General features: G+C 34.0%; 2 protein-coding genes across 2 annotated transcripts in view; one reads left to right on the top strand and one right to left on the bottom strand.

Annotated features, from left to right (window-relative positions):
* The window catches only part of TRIADDRAFT_58912 (uncharacterized protein), a gene marked incomplete at both ends in the record, with an annotated part of 4824 nt that extends 3292 nt beyond the window's left edge, over positions 1–1532 (top strand). Inside the window, 4 exons of the mRNA XM_002114883.1 lie at positions 254–469; positions 932–1070; positions 1172–1281; positions 1491–1532. Of these exons, the coding sequence (XP_002114919.1) occupies positions 254–469; positions 932–1070; positions 1172–1281; positions 1491–1532 (507 nt within the window). The remainder of the gene's footprint in view (positions 1–253; positions 470–931; positions 1071–1171; positions 1282–1490) is intronic.
* Positions 1533–2779: 1247 nt separating this feature from the next.
* TRIADDRAFT_28666 (uncharacterized protein) lies at positions 2780–9055 on the bottom strand (the record flags this gene model as incomplete). Its single annotated transcript, XM_002115068.1, has 23 exons — positions 2780–2920; positions 2998–3072; positions 3343–3456; positions 3551–3708; positions 3807–3880; positions 3990–4116; positions 4205–4263; positions 4357–4483; positions 4566–4696; positions 4892–4965; positions 5079–5195; positions 5359–5448; positions 5574–5708; positions 5812–5859; positions 5976–6170; positions 6269–6451; positions 6552–6744; positions 6810–6909; positions 6993–7093; positions 7197–7444; positions 7534–7919; positions 8044–8636; positions 8868–9055. Coding segments are annotated over 23 exons (3657 nt in total), but the record flags the coding sequence as incomplete, so codon positions are not given.
* Between the last annotated feature and the right edge of the window lie 13244 nt (positions 9056–22299).

Consider the following 22299-nt stretch of genomic DNA (forward strand, 5'->3'; position numbering starts at 1 on the left):
ATATTATGATATTAAAATAATACTTGGCGCTAAGAATGATTTAATCTTTAGGATTTATAAATAATTATATAATTATTAATCCTAATAATCTAATAAGATGTCAGTACAGTATACACTTTCATAAATATACTAAAGCTTAGTAATAGTCTTGCTAAAATCGCTTTATATTGCTGTCAAATATGAATATTATAACATTAATGCATATGCTTGACTAAAGACTATATACTGACTTTACTTCAATTTACTTTTGTAGTTTATAATCTTTATCGTCCTTGCCAGCATTTCTGCTTTTGCTGTTGCTGGCGCATGTGGTCTAAGTGCATACACTGCTTATCTATTTTGGCCCCAAGTGTTGCTTAGTAGGCCAGCACCATTCGCTATCAATACTGGAATAGCCCTAGTCTTCTTAATCAGTTGTATCGCTTGCATAAGAGCTGCTATTGCTGCAAGTCAGTTAAGAAAAGCTTATGTAAGTATTCACATAGACTAAGATATTGTCATTATTATTTCTAATACTACTTAAGTAAGGCATCATAAGCAGTTAGCGGTGATAATCGAAGTACTATAGGAATGTAGTAGTGTTGGAAGCTATAAAAAGCCGCCAATCTTTTCTAGTAATTTTATATTATATGTGATTACTATGACGTAGAAATAAATACATATTTAGCTATGAAGTAAATTAGCTTGTATGCTACTTATTTTATTGTAATTAAAATAATACCGGCGTAAATTGTTTCAATCACGGTAATAAACTTTTAAGTTATTATTCCGATACTGTAATCTATTAGAAATTTTAATTTTACTCTAAATTTATTTCATATACCTCACATTACAGCTAACAGTCAGACTTCAGATTGTAAAACATAACTCACGATTGTCATCACACACGATTATATGTCTAATTATCTTCATTGCATATATATATATATAGGTTATACAAATCGCTCAGAGTGACAAGCAGCACAAAATTAATGAAAAAAATGACTTAATCTTCTTAGCCCAATGGGAAAAAGAAAAGAAACAAGGTATCAATAATAATCCCCAAGATCAACCAGCAGAGATCATTCGAGGTAAGATTGAATATATACGCGTATGCTTAAAAAAACGAAGTACTTAAATCTTCCATGGTAATAATTTAACTAACGGAATGGTATAATATACGGATATATAGTCCATCCGGCCAAAAAAGGAACAAAACCGACTCAAGTAGCGCCAGCTGAACCTCGACAAGAAAGAATTAAATTGCAAGTGGATATTGGAAACGTAGAAAAAGACCTAGAGGTTAGTAATATTATCATTCGTTAATATCTCAGTTTTGCAATTATGATGTGAATTACCACACGTAGATATTATTTATAATGTAGTATGGCATCAATTTATAGCATATAGTCTGTAGCAGCAAATCTTTGTTCGTTAGAGCGAATAAAATATGTAGTATTATAATGATAAGAACTTTGCTAATAAAATCCATCTGAATATTTTGAAAATAGGGCGAAATCGAAGTTACTCCAGAGGTGGTGAAAGCTGATTAAATTTTCAAATATACACTAATGTCATTATATGATATATTTCACAGAATAAAGGTGCAAATAGTCATGCCGAAGGCACCGCACCGTACGTAAATAATTAAGCTAATAGATCTTTTATACCGTACCAGATTTGCTGAAACATACAAATCCACTGACAAGATGTATTAAACTTTTTTGGTAGTATAAGGACAAACTTTTTCACACTCCTGATAGGGGAGTTTCTGAAGGGCTTTTAGTGAACTCTTAATAGCCACTTTTTTATGTATATTTTTTACTTCATTATTAACGTTGACCTTTAATTTTTAGATATTATTTGCCATTTTTTTTATACCATAAAAGTTAGAATCTGGTAACGAATTCTAGCCATAGATTAGCAAATTCTTAATTTTGCTTAAATATTGATTTTATTTTATTTGTAATTTGTAATATAAAAATTAAAAACCGAAGAGATGCTATTACTATTTAAATTACAGTATGAGGCATTGCTTGCCTGACTCATGGCATTTGAAACGTAACACGATCCTGTTACGGTAAACGATGTTATAATCACGAGTTTCTTAACGATATAAAACATTATATCAATATGATATCTGTAGTGCAAAACGCACATACACTAATTGTTACACAGGGATAAAAACTATAAAAAATCCAGCATAAAACAGTTGTCGTTAGCGCTAAAACAAATACATTTATCCTAATCTATGCCTATATTTAGTCATGTAATTATTCATAACGGTACAAAAACTTAAATTTTCAATCGATAACCATGTCTGACAATCCGATATCGCTATCTGCCTCTCAATCGAAAACAGATTTATTAAAACAATATCATAAATCTTTAGCCAATCGATATTCTAAATCAAGGATTTGACAAAATACCATCCACGACCAAAAACATTACAATACAATTAAATGATTCAATCATTACAATTTCATTACGCCGAATTATCATTCTTTCGTTACTGGAGTGCCATACAAGAAATTTCGTGCTGTTCAATTCCACAAATATATTTTTAAGATAATCCTTCAATAAATTGACTAAGCGCTCAAAGCGCTCAATGTACTGTACATGATTGTGTATAAATGAAACAATTGACTGGAAATTTAGGACAATAATCCAGTAGATTCATTTGGTTCTCCTGGTCGTGATTTTGGCGCGTTACGTAAATAGTTCATCACAGCTATGTCGGCCTCTGACATCACCCTTGCAGGACCTACAATTGTTAAAAAAGTCAGTCAGAATGTGCTTATTATGTATTGTCGATGATTCTTGAAATTATAGAGACAATCGCGGCTGTAATACCGAAAAAGCTAAGGAATGCCGGCAAAAATATCAGACCATGGCTGGCGCCAAAAATAACGATACCAAGATACATGCGGAAGTAGAAAATCTTTAATAGAAAGAGTATAAGGTTACAATAATTCGCATTAAAATAATCTATAGAAGTAGAAATGAAAATAAAAATACCTCAAATATCTGTGATTTGGCAAACGCTAGAACTATGATACCACCAAATTTAGTTAAAGTTATGCCACTGAAGACCTATAATATCAAATTTATACGTCAAATCGTGTTATTAACTATTTATTCTAAATACTACAGTATATTACAATATTGCGTTATCGCTATAGATCGTACGAGTCAGTATTATCAGAAAGGTATAATAGAGCACTTTAGCATTTACTATTACTTAATAGCATATAATGAATATAGAGTGCAACTTTGGGTCATGAAAAACTTTTCTATAGTCTCAATTAAGTTTCTAATAATGAATAGATACATATTTTGTAATTTTTATCAGATAACCCATACCGAGCTTCCCATTCGTGACAGGGCTTCTTGTGCTCGTGCTTCTCTTGTTTCTTGTTTGCTGACGACAAAAGCTCGTACGATATGAGAACAAAACTCGACTGAAATTCCGATCGCCTAACACAGTATATGATTACACAAATTTATATAAAGCAAATACTGTACTTAGAAATAAGCTCAGGGAAATTATCATACGGCGCATTGTTCCTACCATAACAAGATTAACAAGTGAGACCGCATTCAGACTTATTCTCCAGAAAAACATCATGGCCATAAGGTCTATTACAATCATTGCCACTGTCATCGTAACTATAATAGCTGCTCCAATATTTAGACCCAATAATAAGAAAGTGACCAACAAAATCGAACCTGCATTTAAAAGTTTAAAAAAAAAGGTTATAACGATGTTTACAACAAATGTTATCGACTACATACATACATCAGTCTGATTATCGAATTTGACTTACCTAAGGAAACGCCTAAGCTGAGGAATGTATCTCTAATCATCGTCAAGTATTGCTCATAAAATACGTAAAAAATACTAGAAAAGAGTAAAAGGGGTTAAAATTTTCTATAGTATCTCGACCTTATCGATGAATTTCTAAGGCAACGAAAATTATTTTCATTAAATTATCTTTCCACTACAATACCTGTAGGGAAACACTCTAGCATTAATCACGGAAGAGATATTCTTGGCGATAGTACGGGCCATCTTAAGTGCGTAAATGTAGTCTTTAGATGTTCTCAGGATGTTATGATAAGTCATAAAATAGGTAGCTAAATTCAAGTAAATCGGTATTTTAGTAAATACTTAATAAAACGCGTTATGATTTAATTTTACGTTAGAGACTATTTAATTAATTACCACTTATATTTTTCTTGTCACGCGTAAACTTAATTGCACTTCCATAAGCTGCATGGCCGCTATAGATAATATAATGTACATAATAAACATGTTCAGTAAAAGTATAACTATCACCGAAAATATAACCGATTTCATTGGCTTTCTAGTAGTACCCTTTAGCACAAATTTTTCCTGGTACATCTTCTAAAAACCATGGTAGGTACTTTATAAATTCTTTCCCAGTTGGGCGACGACCAATATCCGTAGAAGGCAAGCACGGCACACAACTCTGGTTGACTTCTACGAATGAAAACGAAATAAATTCTTTAAAAATCTTTGATTAATATGGGTTTTCACAACGATTGTCTCACACATAACGTACCTGTAGACGGACAGAATTTATAGTGACCTTTACCGACTGGACGCTTTCTACAGCATGGTATTTTACCGACTGGCTGAATCCAGGCAAAGTAATCATCAATCCAAGATGACGTAGTTTCGGCAATATATGTGCTAGTAAGTACGATTGTAAATTATACTGTAAGTTCCTATTTTAGGAACAACGGCTTAGAACATTCACTTTAATTTTATGGTCTGCAAATGCAGTTAAATACGTAGCTATTTCAAAATATATAATAGTAACAAGTGAATAAAATGTTCATTATATAAACTTATGTTATCTCCTTTCGATCATTAAGTAAAGCTTACTAATTCGCTTGTTCCGAAGCAACATAAATTTGCTGTACTAGCGAATCCGCACTGCATCCGGATGATCCACAAATCTACAAAAATGTTTCGAGTAGAAATAATATAGCTTATAGACAACAAAGTACTGATTACTATTATCAAGATTTATATTTCAGTTTAGTTAAACTAATGAATGCTGCCTACATACATCGTTTTGACCATTAGTTGAGGTGTAATCGTACGGACCTTCTACCACAAAATAAACGGGCGGACCAATGTGTAAGTATTCATTTAAACCATCAAAATACTTGATAACGTATGAGTCCTGTTTATGAACAAGAAGGAAGAAGCTACATAAGAATTTATCAGTGGTTAAAATTTACTGGTCTCGAAAGCATGATGGAACATGTTATATGCAAGTTATACTGTCGTAAACTTGTCAGGTGTAGATAAGTTTGTATTGATAGCTCAAGATATGAGGTAGTTACTTTTGGAAGTGATAACGACTGATTAAGGCCAATTTCAACTTTTGTTGCCTGCGGAACAGCAAATGCTGCCATACCAAAAAATATTAACACCTAATAATTGAAACGTATTATATTAATAAAACCTAACCCATATAGAAGAATAAATACTATACAAGCCGTATTCAACAAGGTCACAATAGTAAAGAAATCGATTTATTACTGTTAGCAGTGCTTACCACTAATGTTTTTACAAACTTGTTTAACAAAAAAGGAGCAAAATAATTAGAAAAAAACTTGTAAAGGACGCCTCCTTGGTTTAGATTATTTTCACGTCGAGATTTAACGCAACAGAGGACATCATAACGATTGTTCTAGTCAAAACGAGTTTTAGTTAAAAATTTTAATTTATGCAAAAAACAAAAGCAGACAGAAAAATTATTTAATAACGAAATAATAGCTCTAAAAGACATTTACATTTTCCCTTTTCGTATCCAGACAGAGAAGTGCCACGAAACAGGTTACCTAATATGGTATACATTTATTATCATTATTAGCGCGTCTAAGAAGCGATTGTTAAAAACTGTATAACTTTGCAACAGCTACATAAAATTAAAATCTTATTCTGGATGTAGTGATACCTGCAACAAAAAGTCAATGAAAACAGCTAAAGCTGCATATATGGAAAAAGTTCTAACAGCTGGCATAGTACTAATCGCACCCAACGAAAAAGCGATAGTTTCCGATAATGATGTTAATAGCATACTAGGCGCGACAGTTCCAAGCACACGTCCAATTTGTTGTTCAATTTCTTCTTGAGGCTGTCGAGTATCCCTCTATGAAAGTAGAACAATAAGCGTAAGTAGAAGACGACAACCAAAAACAGGAGAAAAATTATACTAATTACGTTACTCAATAAATACAACGAACGTACCTGTACGGCTTGTACAAGTATAAACATGTTGTCAACTCCAACAGCCAAAACTAAGAAAGGAACAACCTCAATAATAATCAATGTAATTGGAATTTTCGCATAGCTGAAAATTCCAATTGAGCAGACAACTGAGCATAAAACCATTATAACGCCAGAAAGGCCAAGAGTAATCTTTGTGTCAACCTAACATGAAAGACAATGTATTCCACGATTGATTTAATAGCTCAGTTTCGGTGGAAAATAATAAGAATTTCCTATCGAAATATTATAATATTTAACTCACAAAGAAATATCGGATGTTGGTAGAGTATCTTCCTAAAGCCAATGCTACGTACCCAAACATAATTAAATAGCTAATTAAAATCGTTATTACATCAGCCGCGCTCTCTCGGTTCAGTTCGTCTTGTATAGAACGTTGAGCAGAATAAACTAGACTTAGGTTTGGATTATTATAATTCTTGAGGAATTTAAGAAATCTGCCCAAAAAAATTCAATGTAAGTGATGCTATACAAGCCGAAGACAGATATTATATAAGCTTACTGTTTTTCCCAAGCCCTAGCTTTAGCATTATCCGCATCATTAACATGGTTTTGAACAATAAAAGTTAATACGAGAGCGGAAGCGTTGACATAATGCTTACCTATAAAATCATATGGGTATTTTATTAATTCAAATAGGCGCATCAAATTTGATAATATTAATATATAGTAGCATATTTCATACCCTTGAATCCCCCTAAAGCTGTATCCGGATTAATAGGAGCTCCATTAGTACCAATGCATGGAGTAGCAAATTTACCAATATCTTTGACCGAAGTAGGATTGCTGAAAGAAACAATATTTTCAGTAAGTTCAATACATCTAGAGCCATAATATCGTTCAATATGGCGAATCCGACTGTCGAATACTTTCAAATATTGATACTAACTTTGTACAGTATAGTAGGTGATCGTGGTAATCTGCAATAATGAACAAATGGTCCTCTCCATAGACAGCTTTATCTAATAGGGTCTTGTTATTCTGGAAGTACTGTAACACACTTTCTATTTGACATTCACTAAATGTCGGATACGTCGGTTTAAAGCAAATATCTTCTAAGGTAACGTCATGTTTGGTTCCATTGCTATCCTTATAAGATCCTATCAAACCTTGAATATTTAATTGTAGCTCAAGAACCTAAAAAATTACACAAGATGGACATATGTTAATTTTATATTAATGATAAAAAAAAGCAATATATATATATGTATACAAAATCCGATAACCTGCTCCAATATGTCACGTTGGAGAACAGGGCCAAATGAAATCTCTTGCGTTGTTCCTTCTCGTGTTGTGTAGGTAGTGTATTTACTATGGGGTGCAGTTATTATAACTTGCTCGGTACGATAAAACGGTGAAAACGTTTTATCATAGTAATTCTTTTCTTTTCTTGAACGACTCGTTGGGGAAGACCATAAGTCAACTGGATCCGTAGTAATTTTTGTAAACGCTAAACCTCCGCTACATATTCCTATAAAGATGATCCATAACGCTATAACCATAAAAGGATGACGAGCGCAAAGAACACCAAGGCGAGTGAAAAATGAGCTGATTCCTTTTTCCATAACTGAGCCAGCTTCAATTAAAACACTTGAAGAGTCACACCTTTCTTCTGAGTCGTTGATTGATTTAAGATCATTGCGTAGGGTTTGGTAGGATTTAGAATCATTACCTACAGATACTATGAAAATTAAAATTTTTAAATTTATTAAGATATTTTACTCTCCAGCATAAACCCGATTTATGTTCCTTACCATAAATTTGACTATTATCTTCACCATGCAAGTCTAAATTAGTGTTAGAACCAGATGTGTTTTTACTGCGCCAATAGCGAATTACCAATATCAATATAAATAGAGCAACGAATGCACAATAAGCCATAATTGCAATGAATAAGACGGAGGGAATGTTGGCGATGGTGGAAGGTTTTGGGGGGGTCGGTATTGGCGGCAATGGCTTACATACAGCAGGACAATCTTGACAACTACAAGTAGCTTTAACTCCCATTCCAGTAGCAACATCACATGGGAAAGCAGTTTTATTCATAGGTGCAATACCTGTTTTTGGATAAATGAAATCGGTAAAAATAGGTTTAATTTTAAACGGAGCTTCGCCATTGTTAGGATTGCCCAAATACGTTAACCACAAGCATGGGGTACAATGGCCAGTGGGTGCAGCACATAGAACATTTAATACTTTCTCATTATTTCCGGGAAATTTCACTTCTGAACAAGAGCTAAAAAGTCCATCAGCAAATTCTGGGGTCATGTGATAATTAATACTTGTTATACTTTCATTTCTTGGTGGAGTTGCTGCAGTAAGATCCGTACTACTAGGACTTATTTCATCAATGTCCTTTTCAGGGGATATATTTTCCTGAATATCAATATCATTGTCAGGAGGTGCACCATCACAATTTGGACCAGCAACTTCTGAATTTACTTGGGTCAATTGTTGAATTGATGCAGTTTCCTTGGCATTATGGTTTTCGCTATCTATTATACTGCTATTGGAAGGTACTTTGGGATGATAGGGCATCTTATTAGTTACTTCTAAAAACAATGATTGATCAGGGCTACAAGTTGATTGACAGTAAAGTTGGACAAAATTATGCCAACACGATGGGCATCGAGACAAAAACTGTCTTGGAAGTTGCATACTGCGTTGAAAGTAATCAATTTGAACAGTATCACAGCACAAAGCTGGCTCAGAAGACTTTTCAAAAAACCATGGACATAAACCTTTTAAAATAGCAGCGGCCTTTTTATCCTTGAGAGGAATAGCTGGGCCATTATAATAACAGTTGTAAGAGCCTGTTGGAGATTTTCCACATTCTCCATACCAAGTACAGTAGCCTTTCTTTCGAATGGTTTGACTAGCATCAACCTACAATTTTACATTTTAAGTAAGTGTAAATTTCTCTTTATGGCCATTTTTATCAACATAACTGAAATTATATAAATGCTATACAGAAAGATTAACGGACAGTTTTATAACTAAAATATCGTTCATTCATTCTTTGACAAGGTAACTTTGGAAGAAAATATGACATCATTACAGTATTATTGCATAAGCATACTCTAGTAAATTAAATTATTGTAGATGAATACTGGCTATCTTACATTATAATGTAGTAGTATCTGTATACTGTACACCGTACTTGAGTTGAATGTGCTGTACAAAGATATCTACTGTTGCTCTATAGGTTTCACTAAGATATACTGTAGAAAATATAGCGATTTTTATAATTCAAGACGTACGCGTATTGTTCATTGATTGCACGATTCAGTGACACAATATTTATTGCAATTTATTGTATTAGGATATTCCATTATTTTCATTATATATATATATCAATAATGCATTATTGATTGAATGCTGCATATCACGTTATGCTAGGGTGGATAAAGATATCTATTGAAGTTTTTTTTATACTTTCCTGGCGTTGAAAACTAAACTTTGACGAATATGGTAATCAATTTTAGCACTATATTGTACATAGTTCAGGTAACGAATTATGATCGACTTGTGTTGAAGCAAAGATCATGATATTGGCTCACTATAATAATGATAATAATATTCGTTGAGAACGTAGAGCGTTTGTTTATCTCGCATACGAACTGTATTTCAAGTTATTGCTCTAACGATATTTCATATAAATGGATGTCTCTATCAGCAATGACCATGTTGTTTTAACCATCATTTACAATACATCAAGGGATATTGTATTAAGATTTTGAATAACTCTACTCCAGATCCGTTGTAATACTGAACGAGTACATTTATAAGATAGGCAGGCAAATCTACTTCTACTTAATATAGTGGCGAAAAATTGTCACGGGTGCTATGCCGTGATTGACTTTGGACATACTGTAGTAGGCGTATGTGTACTGTCCATTTTGACTCATACACTCATACAGTACCGTACTATAGTGCAATCCTACGTCGTGTTTTGGTCAGTCATTGTTCAATACCGTACAGTACCATATCTTGCAATACAGTACACAAAGTAGAGTTAACTATCGTACTGTATGTACTATAGGCACTGCAAAAACCTGCCTACTGGATACAGCCAGCAGTACTGAATTAACTATGCAAATTCCCTCGAAATTATGATTTGGAATAGAAAACTTTTCAATCCAAAATTGAATAAATCTACTTGATCTAAAATAAAACTATCACTACAATCGTCGTAATACGATACAAAGATTGCAAAATCTATTTCTGCTATCCTAAGAAAGCTTTTCAATCCAAGATTGAATATATCTACTTGATCTAAAATAAAACGATTATCATAATCGTTGTAACACGATACAAAGATTCCAAAATCTATTTCTGCTATCCTATTTCGAAATGCTAATGGAAAGCTAGTTTCATAGCTATGTTACTTTACGTCGTATGTACGCGTAAAATACAGTGTATGCCCCAGCAAAATGATATCGCAAACATCCATAACCAATAACCAGTTATATAGATATTGTCATAGGTGAGCAACTAACTATTGAATCTGTAATTAACGCATTAAATGCAAGTGCTACATTTCACTTCACGTTCTCCATATGTATAATAATAACTGAGAGTGCTTCATTTTTTAAATTCAAGACTATAATGGGAAATTATACACTTTAGTAGATGCTTATTCGTTTATCATTTATCACTTACCGCTAGATATAAGACGGCAACGATCAATAGAGTTAGAACGGACTTTCTTCCCATCCTATGAATAGCCATAACAATAAAATAAGCATTAATCAAATTGATATGCAGATAATTTTATATTCTTATTTCGGAGCAATATATTTTATATTTTATCTCAATTTTTCGGATTACAATTTCATGTATAATAAATGTTTATGTCCACCATTTGAGTCTTGAAGCGAGCAGTATAATTTGTACCTCATTTGTGATTACATTACTACAGCATTTCACATAGCAATTATGTAAGATAGTAAATATACTATATCGATTAAATAATCAATTAGTATAATACTATAATTATATTTACGACTAAAAGTAGAGTAACTTAGGATGATAAATTAGCTAGCAATACGTATAAGATATCTTTACTCATCACAAACACTGCCTACATGGACATATCATGTAATAATCAATTGATCAAAGCAAATTGAACTTGGTAGTATTATCAATTTTTATCGATGCTTACAACAGTGATCCAAATTATGCATGCAACTATTGTATTAATTCGATCGATTGATAAGAATTTAGCAATTCAGTAGTTTGAAAATAAAAATATTAACGCCTGCCCGGGCGCTAAATCTCCTACCAGTTTAATAAGTTTATATTCAACTCTTACAGAAGATAAAATATTGCTTTCCACTTTTCGGCACCGTGTTACCGTATATATAAGATCAATTTTACAATTTCTACTTAGTTTAATACTATGACTTATTCGTCAATATAATGAGATAAGTATACTTCATTTAGAATTCATTTTTTTACGCAGCCATTCGATCTGCAATTGAGTATCATACTTGTCGTTGACATCAAATCTTATACTGTTAGTATTAATCCATCAATCCTTTGAAGTGGATTATAATTCAGGATAAACAGCAAGAACTTACTAGCAGGCTTAAAAATATGAATCTATTGAGAGTTGAAAGGCAGTCTATTTCAAGACTACAGTAAAAAACTAGCTACAAGTAACGCTCGATTGAATGACCAAGCAAAGCATGAAAATTTGATGGTATATCGTAATAGTCTTTTGAACTCATGTGAACAAATGAAATACCGTAGACGATCGTTTGTTGTTGCTTTGGAATGTTCATGATCAGAGATAGAAATACAAAAATGTAACATACTGTAATAGAGTTTATAGAGCTGCTGTTGTATTTTTCAATGATACTTACTGGATTGTGATTTTCAAGAAGAAGAAGGTCGAAGGAAGAGAATTTAGTAGATTTCCTAGTACCAACTAGATGCTGATCCGCAAAGGTAAAAATTGGTGGCAAAAACGCTAGTGTAATGTAGTGAATTTGGAAAGTGTGTCACTCACGGTCAACGTACCACTATTGTGTGACTGACGCCGAAGAGTGTTGACTCGATCGGGAACTGGGCATACTATGGGCGCAGCTAGGTGGGAGCAACTTGATTAGCGGACGCGTTTTTCTATGACATAACGTTGAAGTTACGGTATCATACCGATGTTAACCTTTCAGTCTCTCGGCCGACTGTAGGTGTTCAACTACATCATCAAGGTCGGTGTTAGCGTGTTGTATGGCAGAAGTGGATAATCAACCCGTTGTTGTAAAACTGCTGGATACTATTTCTCATTGCTCGAGTGTAAACAACGGCATGATAGTCATAATGCAAAAAAGCCCAAAAATGCAAAATCAACAAACAGTGGTAACGTGACTGGGGTAGTACGCAGACTAGCCATTCAATCTTCTTTTTACTATGAGTAGAAAAGCAGTCCTGATGGCTAACAGTAAGTACTAGTAGTACAGTGTACAGTACAGTCTTCACACGAGACGGTCACGGGTCACCTGTTTTACTTTTTTTTACAGTACTGTACAGTACTGTAGACTGTACGGTACAGTGTACTGTACAGTACAAGAGTGTACAGTACTGTACTGTACGACACAGTATCGCAGCTGCGCTCGTCATCTAGCATACAGTACTGTACTGTACTGTACAGTAGAGTAGTCAATATTGCGTACAGTACAGTATAGTACCGTATGCCAAACCTAGACGTAAAACAGATGTCGTAAGCTTAGGTGTAGTTTATAATAGAGCATCAAGAAATGATACGACATCTATTTTACACATTTTTGTGCAGTACAGTACTGTACTGTAGAGCGTTAAGTTGACGTTACGTTGTTAGTGACTATAAATATCCAGTGATGTCATCATTCACAGCTCCACGCTTACGTACATCAACACTTTAGAATGAATAGATTATCATCACCTGAGATTGTTATTCAAAGGCCTAGCTGATTGATACCTTTTTAATTTAAACTTGTCACGATCATTTAGTCTTTATCATTTTAACAAGGATACTTGCGTACAGTAGAGAAATTTTTTTTTTTTGGGGGGGGGGGGGTAGAATTAATTGTCGGCCAAATCTGATCAAATGGATCATATTTGATAACATAAGAATAGAAATATATTTGCGTCAAGCGGTTCTGGATAATTTTATTATACGTAATAATTGAAGGACGTCCTTGTTTTCTTCACTGCATATTGACGTCTATGCACATTTATATCATTACTAAGCTTTGAGCTTGCAGTCAAGGTCACTATCATCAATCATGCAAGATTCATCTCTAGGCAAGCAATGGCAACAGGCTGCTTTACCTTACTACTAGTCCCTCACTTTCGGCCTTTTTAATTAAATAAACAGTATTACGTTGTAAAGTGTATAATATAGCTCAAGTTCAACTTTTATAATGCCATGTATACTAGCTACGATTGGAATGAACAATATCATTGTTTGGAGCCCTGATGGGCAGGGCCTCTCCATCTGCCCAGCTCTATGTACCTTGTGTTCTCTTCATGATACTGTAGTTATGTATGACAGTATGACATGACAATATCCATCATGATTCTGAACGCTAGATAGAATATAACATAAATTCTACAGCATAATTTACTTGATCTTCTATAAAACCAAACACTTTTGAGTGCATATTTCTGAATCTTCGCTACAATAAATAAGCCCAAAATTAAAGTAATAAGTAATTATTAGCTGGCCTGTAAGATTCCCCTCTACTGTATTTGTAGAACACTTCACAGTCACTTTAATGCTAATCACTACATTGTACTCTGTGGCACTACTCTGAGATGTTAGCTAGAGACAACATTTTCTACATTGTTCTGCCTTATCCAGTTATCCTAGTAAGCCTCGACATTATAAAGTATAAAGTACTATATGCTGTATGTAATTGATATGCAATAAGAATGTCTGAGATTGTACTGAGCAATTAGAATGTGCGCGTAGTCAGTAAAGCGATATAGCGCACTACAATTTTGATAATATAAATTACTGTACGTTCATTTAAACTGAAAGTTTACGAATGCAGAGTATGAATTTATTTACTGTCAAAACTAGCTGACAAAACTAGGAACGCTATTCACCTTCAATAAAGCTGTAAAATCCATGGTGAATTGAAGCTGTAAAGTACAGTATACTGTATTTATTTATTTCCTGTTGTAATTAAAAATAATAAAAATAAATACAGTCTATATAACAACTTGCATTGCTAATCTGTCCCTGGACTACCTACAGTACCATCAACAGTACAACGCGTAGTACAGGATTAAACAATAATTATTATTATTAGGGTTATATTATATATTTTCCCTATATAATAGTAATAATATAGAATCTGTTTGTCCGTATGTCTGTAATCTGTGCGAAGCAGTGTTGCATGGGATTGCGAATTAAAACGAGGTCTATTTCGACCGATAGCCCATAGGAACGATCGTGGAATACTGCGTAAACCCATGTTGACCATGTGTATTCAAAATGTTTAAACTTATGCAACACTGGAGTGAACCATAGAGGTAAAAAAAACCTTTTTCTTTAACTCTATAGTACGCTTCGAATTAAACCTAGGATTGACCATTTCAAGGTTGGCACTGTACTGCACTCGACAACAGTTGTATACTGTACTGTATAGCCCCATACACTAAATAAGTGTCCGCGTGTAGTAGAGTATAATACCACAGCACTCGACAACAGTTGTATACTGTATAGCCCCATACACGAAGCAAGTGCCAGTGTCTAGTAGAGTATTATACCACAGCCCACTACAGTCGCAGTCGATTTTTTAAAGTCCCGAAATACAGTACTTAGTACTGAGTATGCGACTCCTGAGTACTGTAGTAACAATGCTCTAATACTGTACAGTACTGCTGTTGTACTGTAACGGTTGCAACCCGGTCTGAAGCATTTAAATTAACGTCCAGTGAACAGTTCAAATAACAACAAAACATTGGTGTCGTCGGATGACGTTGGTGGACTGCTTCAGCCTACAGTGGAGTGAGTCGGTTGATCGAGTTGAATCGACCAGTACTGTACTGTACTGTACTGATACACACTTGCTGAAGTCAACTGCAAGTTAACACACCACTGTGTTATTAGCTAGGCTGAACCTGACTAGCAAGTGTGTTCAAAGAAAAAAAATGGTGGCAGCTGTAAAATAATCTCTCTTCGTTGACAGTCTTATACCATTGAAAAATTTCCTTAATCCTAGCATACTGACGTAGCTTAGACAACTTAAAATAACCCTTCAACTTGGAGCCATGATTTCAAGTAACTCGTCGGGCAAGGAACTAGAAGACTTCACTAAAAGTGAATCCAAAGATGGCGAAAAGAAACCGTATGTGTCAAAATTAATTTCTCTTCCATAACTCTATACTCTATACTATGTTAGCAAAGTAAAAGTAGATTGGTTAAATAGACAGTCAACTCTCTCTAGCAATGGCAGCCATTGCATTACTTGTTGACAACATTCATTTACCCTATAAGTAAATACTGCAACGGACAACAAGCATTTTGAACGAACTAATTTGAGTTTCGACAGATAGCTACGCTTCCATATGACTCTCTACTCTACTCTACTCTACTCAGTACAGTAATGAGTATCCTCGACTGTACACTCCGTACAGTATCACAAGATGACTGCGGACAAGCAAAACAAGTAGTCAAGTTATTTTTCTTCTTGAAAAATAATGCAACATCAATTCAAGTACAGTACTATAACTTTTATTATAGATAACTTGATTGTATGCACGACCTGATGATAATCTCAAAGAATCAACCATACAAAATTTAAAGTAAAGACATGCAGAATAATCTTAGCAGTTAGGTCACATAAATGCTTGGACCGTTTTCTCCATGATTTTAATAATAATGAAGGGGTACCTGCCAAAGTTGTTTATACCTATCTTGCATATACTACAAACCATTGATAATGTCGCAAATATATTTTTCGCATAGTAGTAAATTAACTTACAAAATACTCTCGAAAGATTCAAGCAGAAGGACTATTGGCGAGTGCCGAAAAAAATGACTGTTAGATTTTAAATACACTATCCCCCCCAGTATTATATTACGTAATTAGCGCTCGGTTATCGCAGTTCTAACATTTCGCAACTTCCAGCCGTTTAACTCAAGCGTTTTGCAATTACCCTGGAATAAACAGCTAAAATTTTTATTGGGATACATAAGTATCAGGACTGTAGCCTTACTCCCTACTAGTTGTTAAATAGCGCAGTTTATACAGGCTATCTACTATCCATTTATCCCATAATATCGCCATCTTTGCAACAATGAGTGTACGAAGAGGAGAAAACTGTATTAAAAGCAGCTTTTTCGATCTTTGCGATTACGCATCTTAATCACGTAGTCAACTTTAGTCTCGGACAAACATAATCAAGTTGTTTTCACTCAGTGCATAAAAGTGGCTATACAAGCTTACATCCAAATGACACTGATTTTATTCGGTACATTATCATAAATTCTCCTACGTCCAGATACTAATCTAGAACAGTATAATCGTATAGTAAATGATGCGTACAGTTCACTCTTGAAGATCATCACAATACATATATGCAAATTTGCATCAAGATTTAGTATATATTCTCGCCATATCACCGTATTCTTCATCTGCAAGCATGGCAAACGTGTAATGTGGTCAATACGGGTTTGTAGCTCGATATAACTTGCACCCCACCTTATGAAAGTCAGTCATATGTTATACGGTGTCTTGACGTATGCTCACTCAATAGCCACGCTATCTAGTTGTATGTTCCATTTCGTGAGCTATAAACTCCTTTATTTCTTACCGTACGGCTATGGCTAAAATTACTCCAACAGCAATCTAACTAGGATTCTTGATGTCCTATCTCGATATCTGTCAAATCGATGTAGATATACGCGTTTGTCGACTACTTTTCTCCTCCTGTAATCATGTCAACCAATGTTTATCATATTCTACGTCGTTTAAAAAGTAGTCCTTTACAAATCACATTGCATACAGTACCATGACAGTACATATATACAAACAATTTACTGTTAGGTCAAGTGATATCCAGACAACAGTCATTTCTATTTACAGTAACTTTATATGCCTCCAGATTGACGAGTAGAGTGCAAATTATCAAGAAGCTGAAAATAGCATTTCAAGAAGACATTTCTCGTAAGCATTAATGCATACGATTGCACGGCAGCATTATTTTGTTCTAATAGAAAAGCTATATATGAATAACATACAACCCATTAATTTCTATGGTGTGTAGAGCGTAGACACATTGTATTTTACTGAACCTGAACCTGATCTACGTATGAAAATTGGCAGACAACAACTTCCAATCGAACTCATTGCATGACATAAAAGTGTTGCTCAATAGTTCTGTTTAAACACTTTAGCCCTTAACACAGTTGTTTTGATATACAGCATATTCGCACTTTTTACGTGTTCAAGTATAATTGACAACATAAGGTATTGCTATATCCTTACCTATACACTATTGCACTTGTCTATGAGATACAAATACATATTCACTGTCAATACAATGAGGTGTTGAAAATTGTCAACTATTGTGTGAGTAGGAAAGGTAACATCAGTAAGTATACTTCCTATTTATACATTCCTTATACAGTATTTCGCTATTCGAAAATAATACACAGTATAGTATTTTAATATAATATAAAAGACATATTGTGGGTAATGTTGAAAGAGAACGGTTAAAAAAAAATAATATTATACTATAACTAAATTTTGTTACACTGTATTGTCTAATTTTTAGACACCAGAGTAAACATCCAGGATTCGCAGCCCGTGTTGAAGGTAATGAACGTGTTAATCCACTTCACTGGGATCTATTTTCCAACCAACTCAAGCAACGCTTAGATCTAGGAAGTAAATCCCTTAGTGCCAGCTTAGACCAACTACCGCTTGCTTCGCCAGCTCCTAGTACCAGTTCTCGCTCCTTGGGTAAGTTGAATGAACAACGCTAAAATGGATAATCAATCTCAACTGCATAAAACCATATTCACTATCAGGCTACATCCATTTACATTCTTGTTTTGCACAATATAAAACTAATTTAACGACCTAGTATTATTATAGAACAGATCAATCATAATATACCAAGAAAATATGCAAATTATATGATTTATTTGAAACACTACCAAAAAATATATTCTGAAGCCTAAGTATTAGTACTATCTTACTGCGATAGTTTTATATGCAATATTTTGATCTACAATATTAAATGGATCTCACCAAAGTTAGTTAAAAAAGCTCCTAATATTCGATTTAATTTGTGTACTTAAAAAATATTTGCATTTTGGCTACTTTATTATGCTGGATTGACAGTAACAATTAATAATTATAATATTAATTGTCGAAAAATATGCTGCTGTATACTGTATATTAAGTCAGTAGATTAGTATTCTGTATAATATCATATTTTGCAATTCTTGCGTTAGTATGATCTAACACATTATCACAAAGTGTTAATAAAAATAGGATTGTTACACTTGCAAGACTTAAGCATATACAGTAGTATAGTATGCGTAATATAATATGTAGTTGAGCCACTACAGATTGTAAACTCAATTAGTTTTCAAACTATCTTGACTTCCTCCATCTATTAATACCGTATTTATTTACGAAATGTATTATCACAAGTTTCTAGCACTGCCAGTAAATATATTTACCCCATGCTTATTAGCTCAACTTTTTATGCTAACTATAATATGTTTTGCGCTATACTACGTATATATCGCTACCGTTAAAATTCGCTGTTGTACAAATTTTACTATGCTCATACGATTACAACGCCGCTACTCCGCTTCTGCATTTTCATTGTATCATCGTTCTATCGTTGTGCTGGGCATCTGGCTGCTATGGTGTATTTATCTCTATGCTTACTTTACCAAGCCAAACGAGGTGACGACTTCCTAGTTGTCTGTATTTGGAAATACTATTTTATAACAGTGCTGCTATAATTCCCTATATTTTAAGATTCAGGAAGTTTACACTAGTTATCCTGATAGCATATCTAAAACAAGTCAAATTATTACGTAGTTTCTAACTGATTATCCTAATTTGAGAACGACATATTCGTAATTATACGAGACATACAGTATACCTTAACTACCGCCGCTTAATTAATGTATGATAATGGAAACTGCACGATAACACTGTTCGATGATACTGTACTTAATAGTAATATAATACCGTATCCGATTTATTGACGTTATTGTGATCAATAATATGTAATCGAATAGATCTAGAATCAAACACGGACAACAAGAAGAAAAATAGAAGAATAAAACAACCGCCTAATACCAAAGAATACCTGGTAAATTTGGCAATAAATTTGTATCGCTCATCTCTCAAATTAAAAAATTCTTTTAAATAATTATCACCACAGATAGGCTGATTATACCTTATCAAACATAACTCAGCTATTGCCATCATAAAGTCAAAAGACCTTAATATATAGTTTTTGAATCAGAAAGACCGTAGTATTACTTACGTAATAAATTCTTGTGCCTGTAACGGTATTTTCTATGATTTGGTTCGCGTTTTACTCTTGGAATAGTCTATCATTACATTAGCGTCTATTGGAGTCATTATTTTATGAATTTTATTAGCTAATTTAGTCACTTTTACGAACATACCACGATGTCATTATGCTAATAAAATAACCAAAATTAAAAAATATGTTTGAAAGGCAATACAAGTTTATATTATGTATTAAGGAATAATCTCTTAGAACTTGCATAAAAACTTTTCTATTATGATAAACTAGGTTTCAAGTCATGATTCTTTGGCCAGTATTGCCCTTCAACACGACACACTACCATCAGAACTGAAACGGCTAAATAAGCTTACATCTCAGATGCTATTTCCTGGACAGGTATTGTAGATGTTGTATACACAATGTAACTTAAAATCTCAATGTGTGATTGAAAAGCTTATCTTTAATTTTAATTTGAAAATTACAGATCTTATTTGTACCCTCGAGGAAAGACTCCGAAACGGACGACGAATTAGCTAGACACGCGTCTGAAAGCTCAGAGCGATCAAATCGCCGTTCAATGGAAAATGAATCGGATAAGGTATTGCATACAGCTAAAGTCTTGCAGTAACTGCTATCATTTGAATCATTATCGCAAGTTATCTTTGTAATAACATTATTATATCAAGTATAGGAATCCTGTCATATCTTTTATATTATATATTTGTCATTAATTGAAAGCTTTTCTTTATCATAGATCATACAAGAAGTAATTCGGAGCGGTAGAAAAACTTCTGGTAATGATAACGAGGACATTCGTCCACATTCTTCGAATTTATCTATTTCTGAAGAAGAAGACGAGGTTTCAGATATATTCTTGAAAATTAATGTTAAACGGATCACTGAAAAATTGGTAAGTTTTGAAGAAAAATCTCAATCACAATAGTATGCGTATGCCAAGTATAAATTATCGGTTAATCTGTAATAATGAATGCTATGACTCAATCGGAGCTGTTCTTACTATAGTCTGAGTTTTACTGGATTTACGCGATATATCACGTTGTTGCATTCATTACTTAAAACATAAAATCAGTAAACACATTTCCTATGTAGGTTTATTTTACTCTTAGCACGTACTGTATGCAGCCTGATATCTTTAGGTAATTACTAGCAATTTATTACTGACTCCATGTATTTTTAGGGTACGGTAAAAGGTGTCCTCTTGGTAACCCCTCAATCGATAATGTTCAACCCGTACGTCTCAGATCCGCTTGTGATGGAAAACGGTTCCAATTGTTATGAGGTTGTAGCACCTCTAGGTAGAGTAACTAGTGCTGCAATGCATCACGATCTTACGATTATGAAGAAATTTAGTGGAAAAAAACAACGAAGGTTAGAGCTTTAGGTCTCACTATACCTCTTTATTAAATGCAAATCAGAACAATATTAGCAGTAGTACCTAATCGCTGATCTATTCTTTTAGCTCTAAAAGTGACCCAGAGGCTCCTATTTATCGATCGAAAGATACAAACCCCATATTCGGAAATAAGTCTGATCCCCCATTAAGCAATTTAGACATTAGACAAAAATTAGCTGGTCATGAGGGTCATGATAGCGTCAGCTCTGAAGTAAGCGCATCTTCTGAGTCTGGAAGCCTTTTTTCCGTGTTAATAAACAAAGACACTTCGGGATATGCAAGCGTTAGTTATGTTCCCAAACAGATTAGTCCCCAAAGCAGTAAATCAGCTATTGAGACAGGAATTAAGAAAAGTAAAAGTGTTTCTGATCGTCATCACAGCGGTAGCGAAACTGATTCTGATGTTAAACGGGGTTTACCTAGTCCAGGAATTGCTGTTAGCGTACCCATTAAGGAACGAGAACAACAGCATACCCTAGGACAGGAGGAAACTAGCGCTGAATCTCAAGATAGTGGCAATGACGACAACAAAGGTCAAGAAGAATCACAGACAGAACAGCCGAAACATGATGATGATGCACAGCAGGAAACAAAGGTTCAGCCATCGTCAGAGCATACATCAGCAGATAACGGAAAAACTCGAAATGCCCCAACTGATGACTGTCAGCCCGAGACAACAGAAAAAGATGACTCTGTGTTTGATGAAGATGAATCGAAAAATGGTTATTAATATTCTATATTAGGGAATATTTTAAAATAAACCAGTCAAATTATTTTACAGGATTATTCTTGAGTTACTTTATTGTTATTTGTTACAGATTCTAAATCACTCAAACAAGAATATCATGAGCCCGATATGCCTTTTTATTTAAGTCTGCACGTCGAACATGTTCCTAAAGCGAAAGCAGTAACAGAGCCAAAAGAATCGTCTTTTGCTTCAGCTGCCCTAAATGCAGCAGCAGATATAGCTAAGTCAACAATTAGTTTTGCCAGGCAAACCATGCCAGGAAGTGTTACCGGCAGTGAAAATAAGAAAGATGGTTCTGAAACAGTTAATATTCGCGGTTCCTTCTTCGTT

This window comes from Trichoplax adhaerens, genomic scaffold, assembly GCF_000150275.1.
Source record: "Trichoplax adhaerens TRIADscaffold_9 genomic scaffold, whole genome shotgun sequence".
Taxonomy (NCBI): Eukaryota; Metazoa; Placozoa; class Uniplacotomia; order Trichoplacea; family Trichoplacidae; genus Trichoplax; species Trichoplax adhaerens.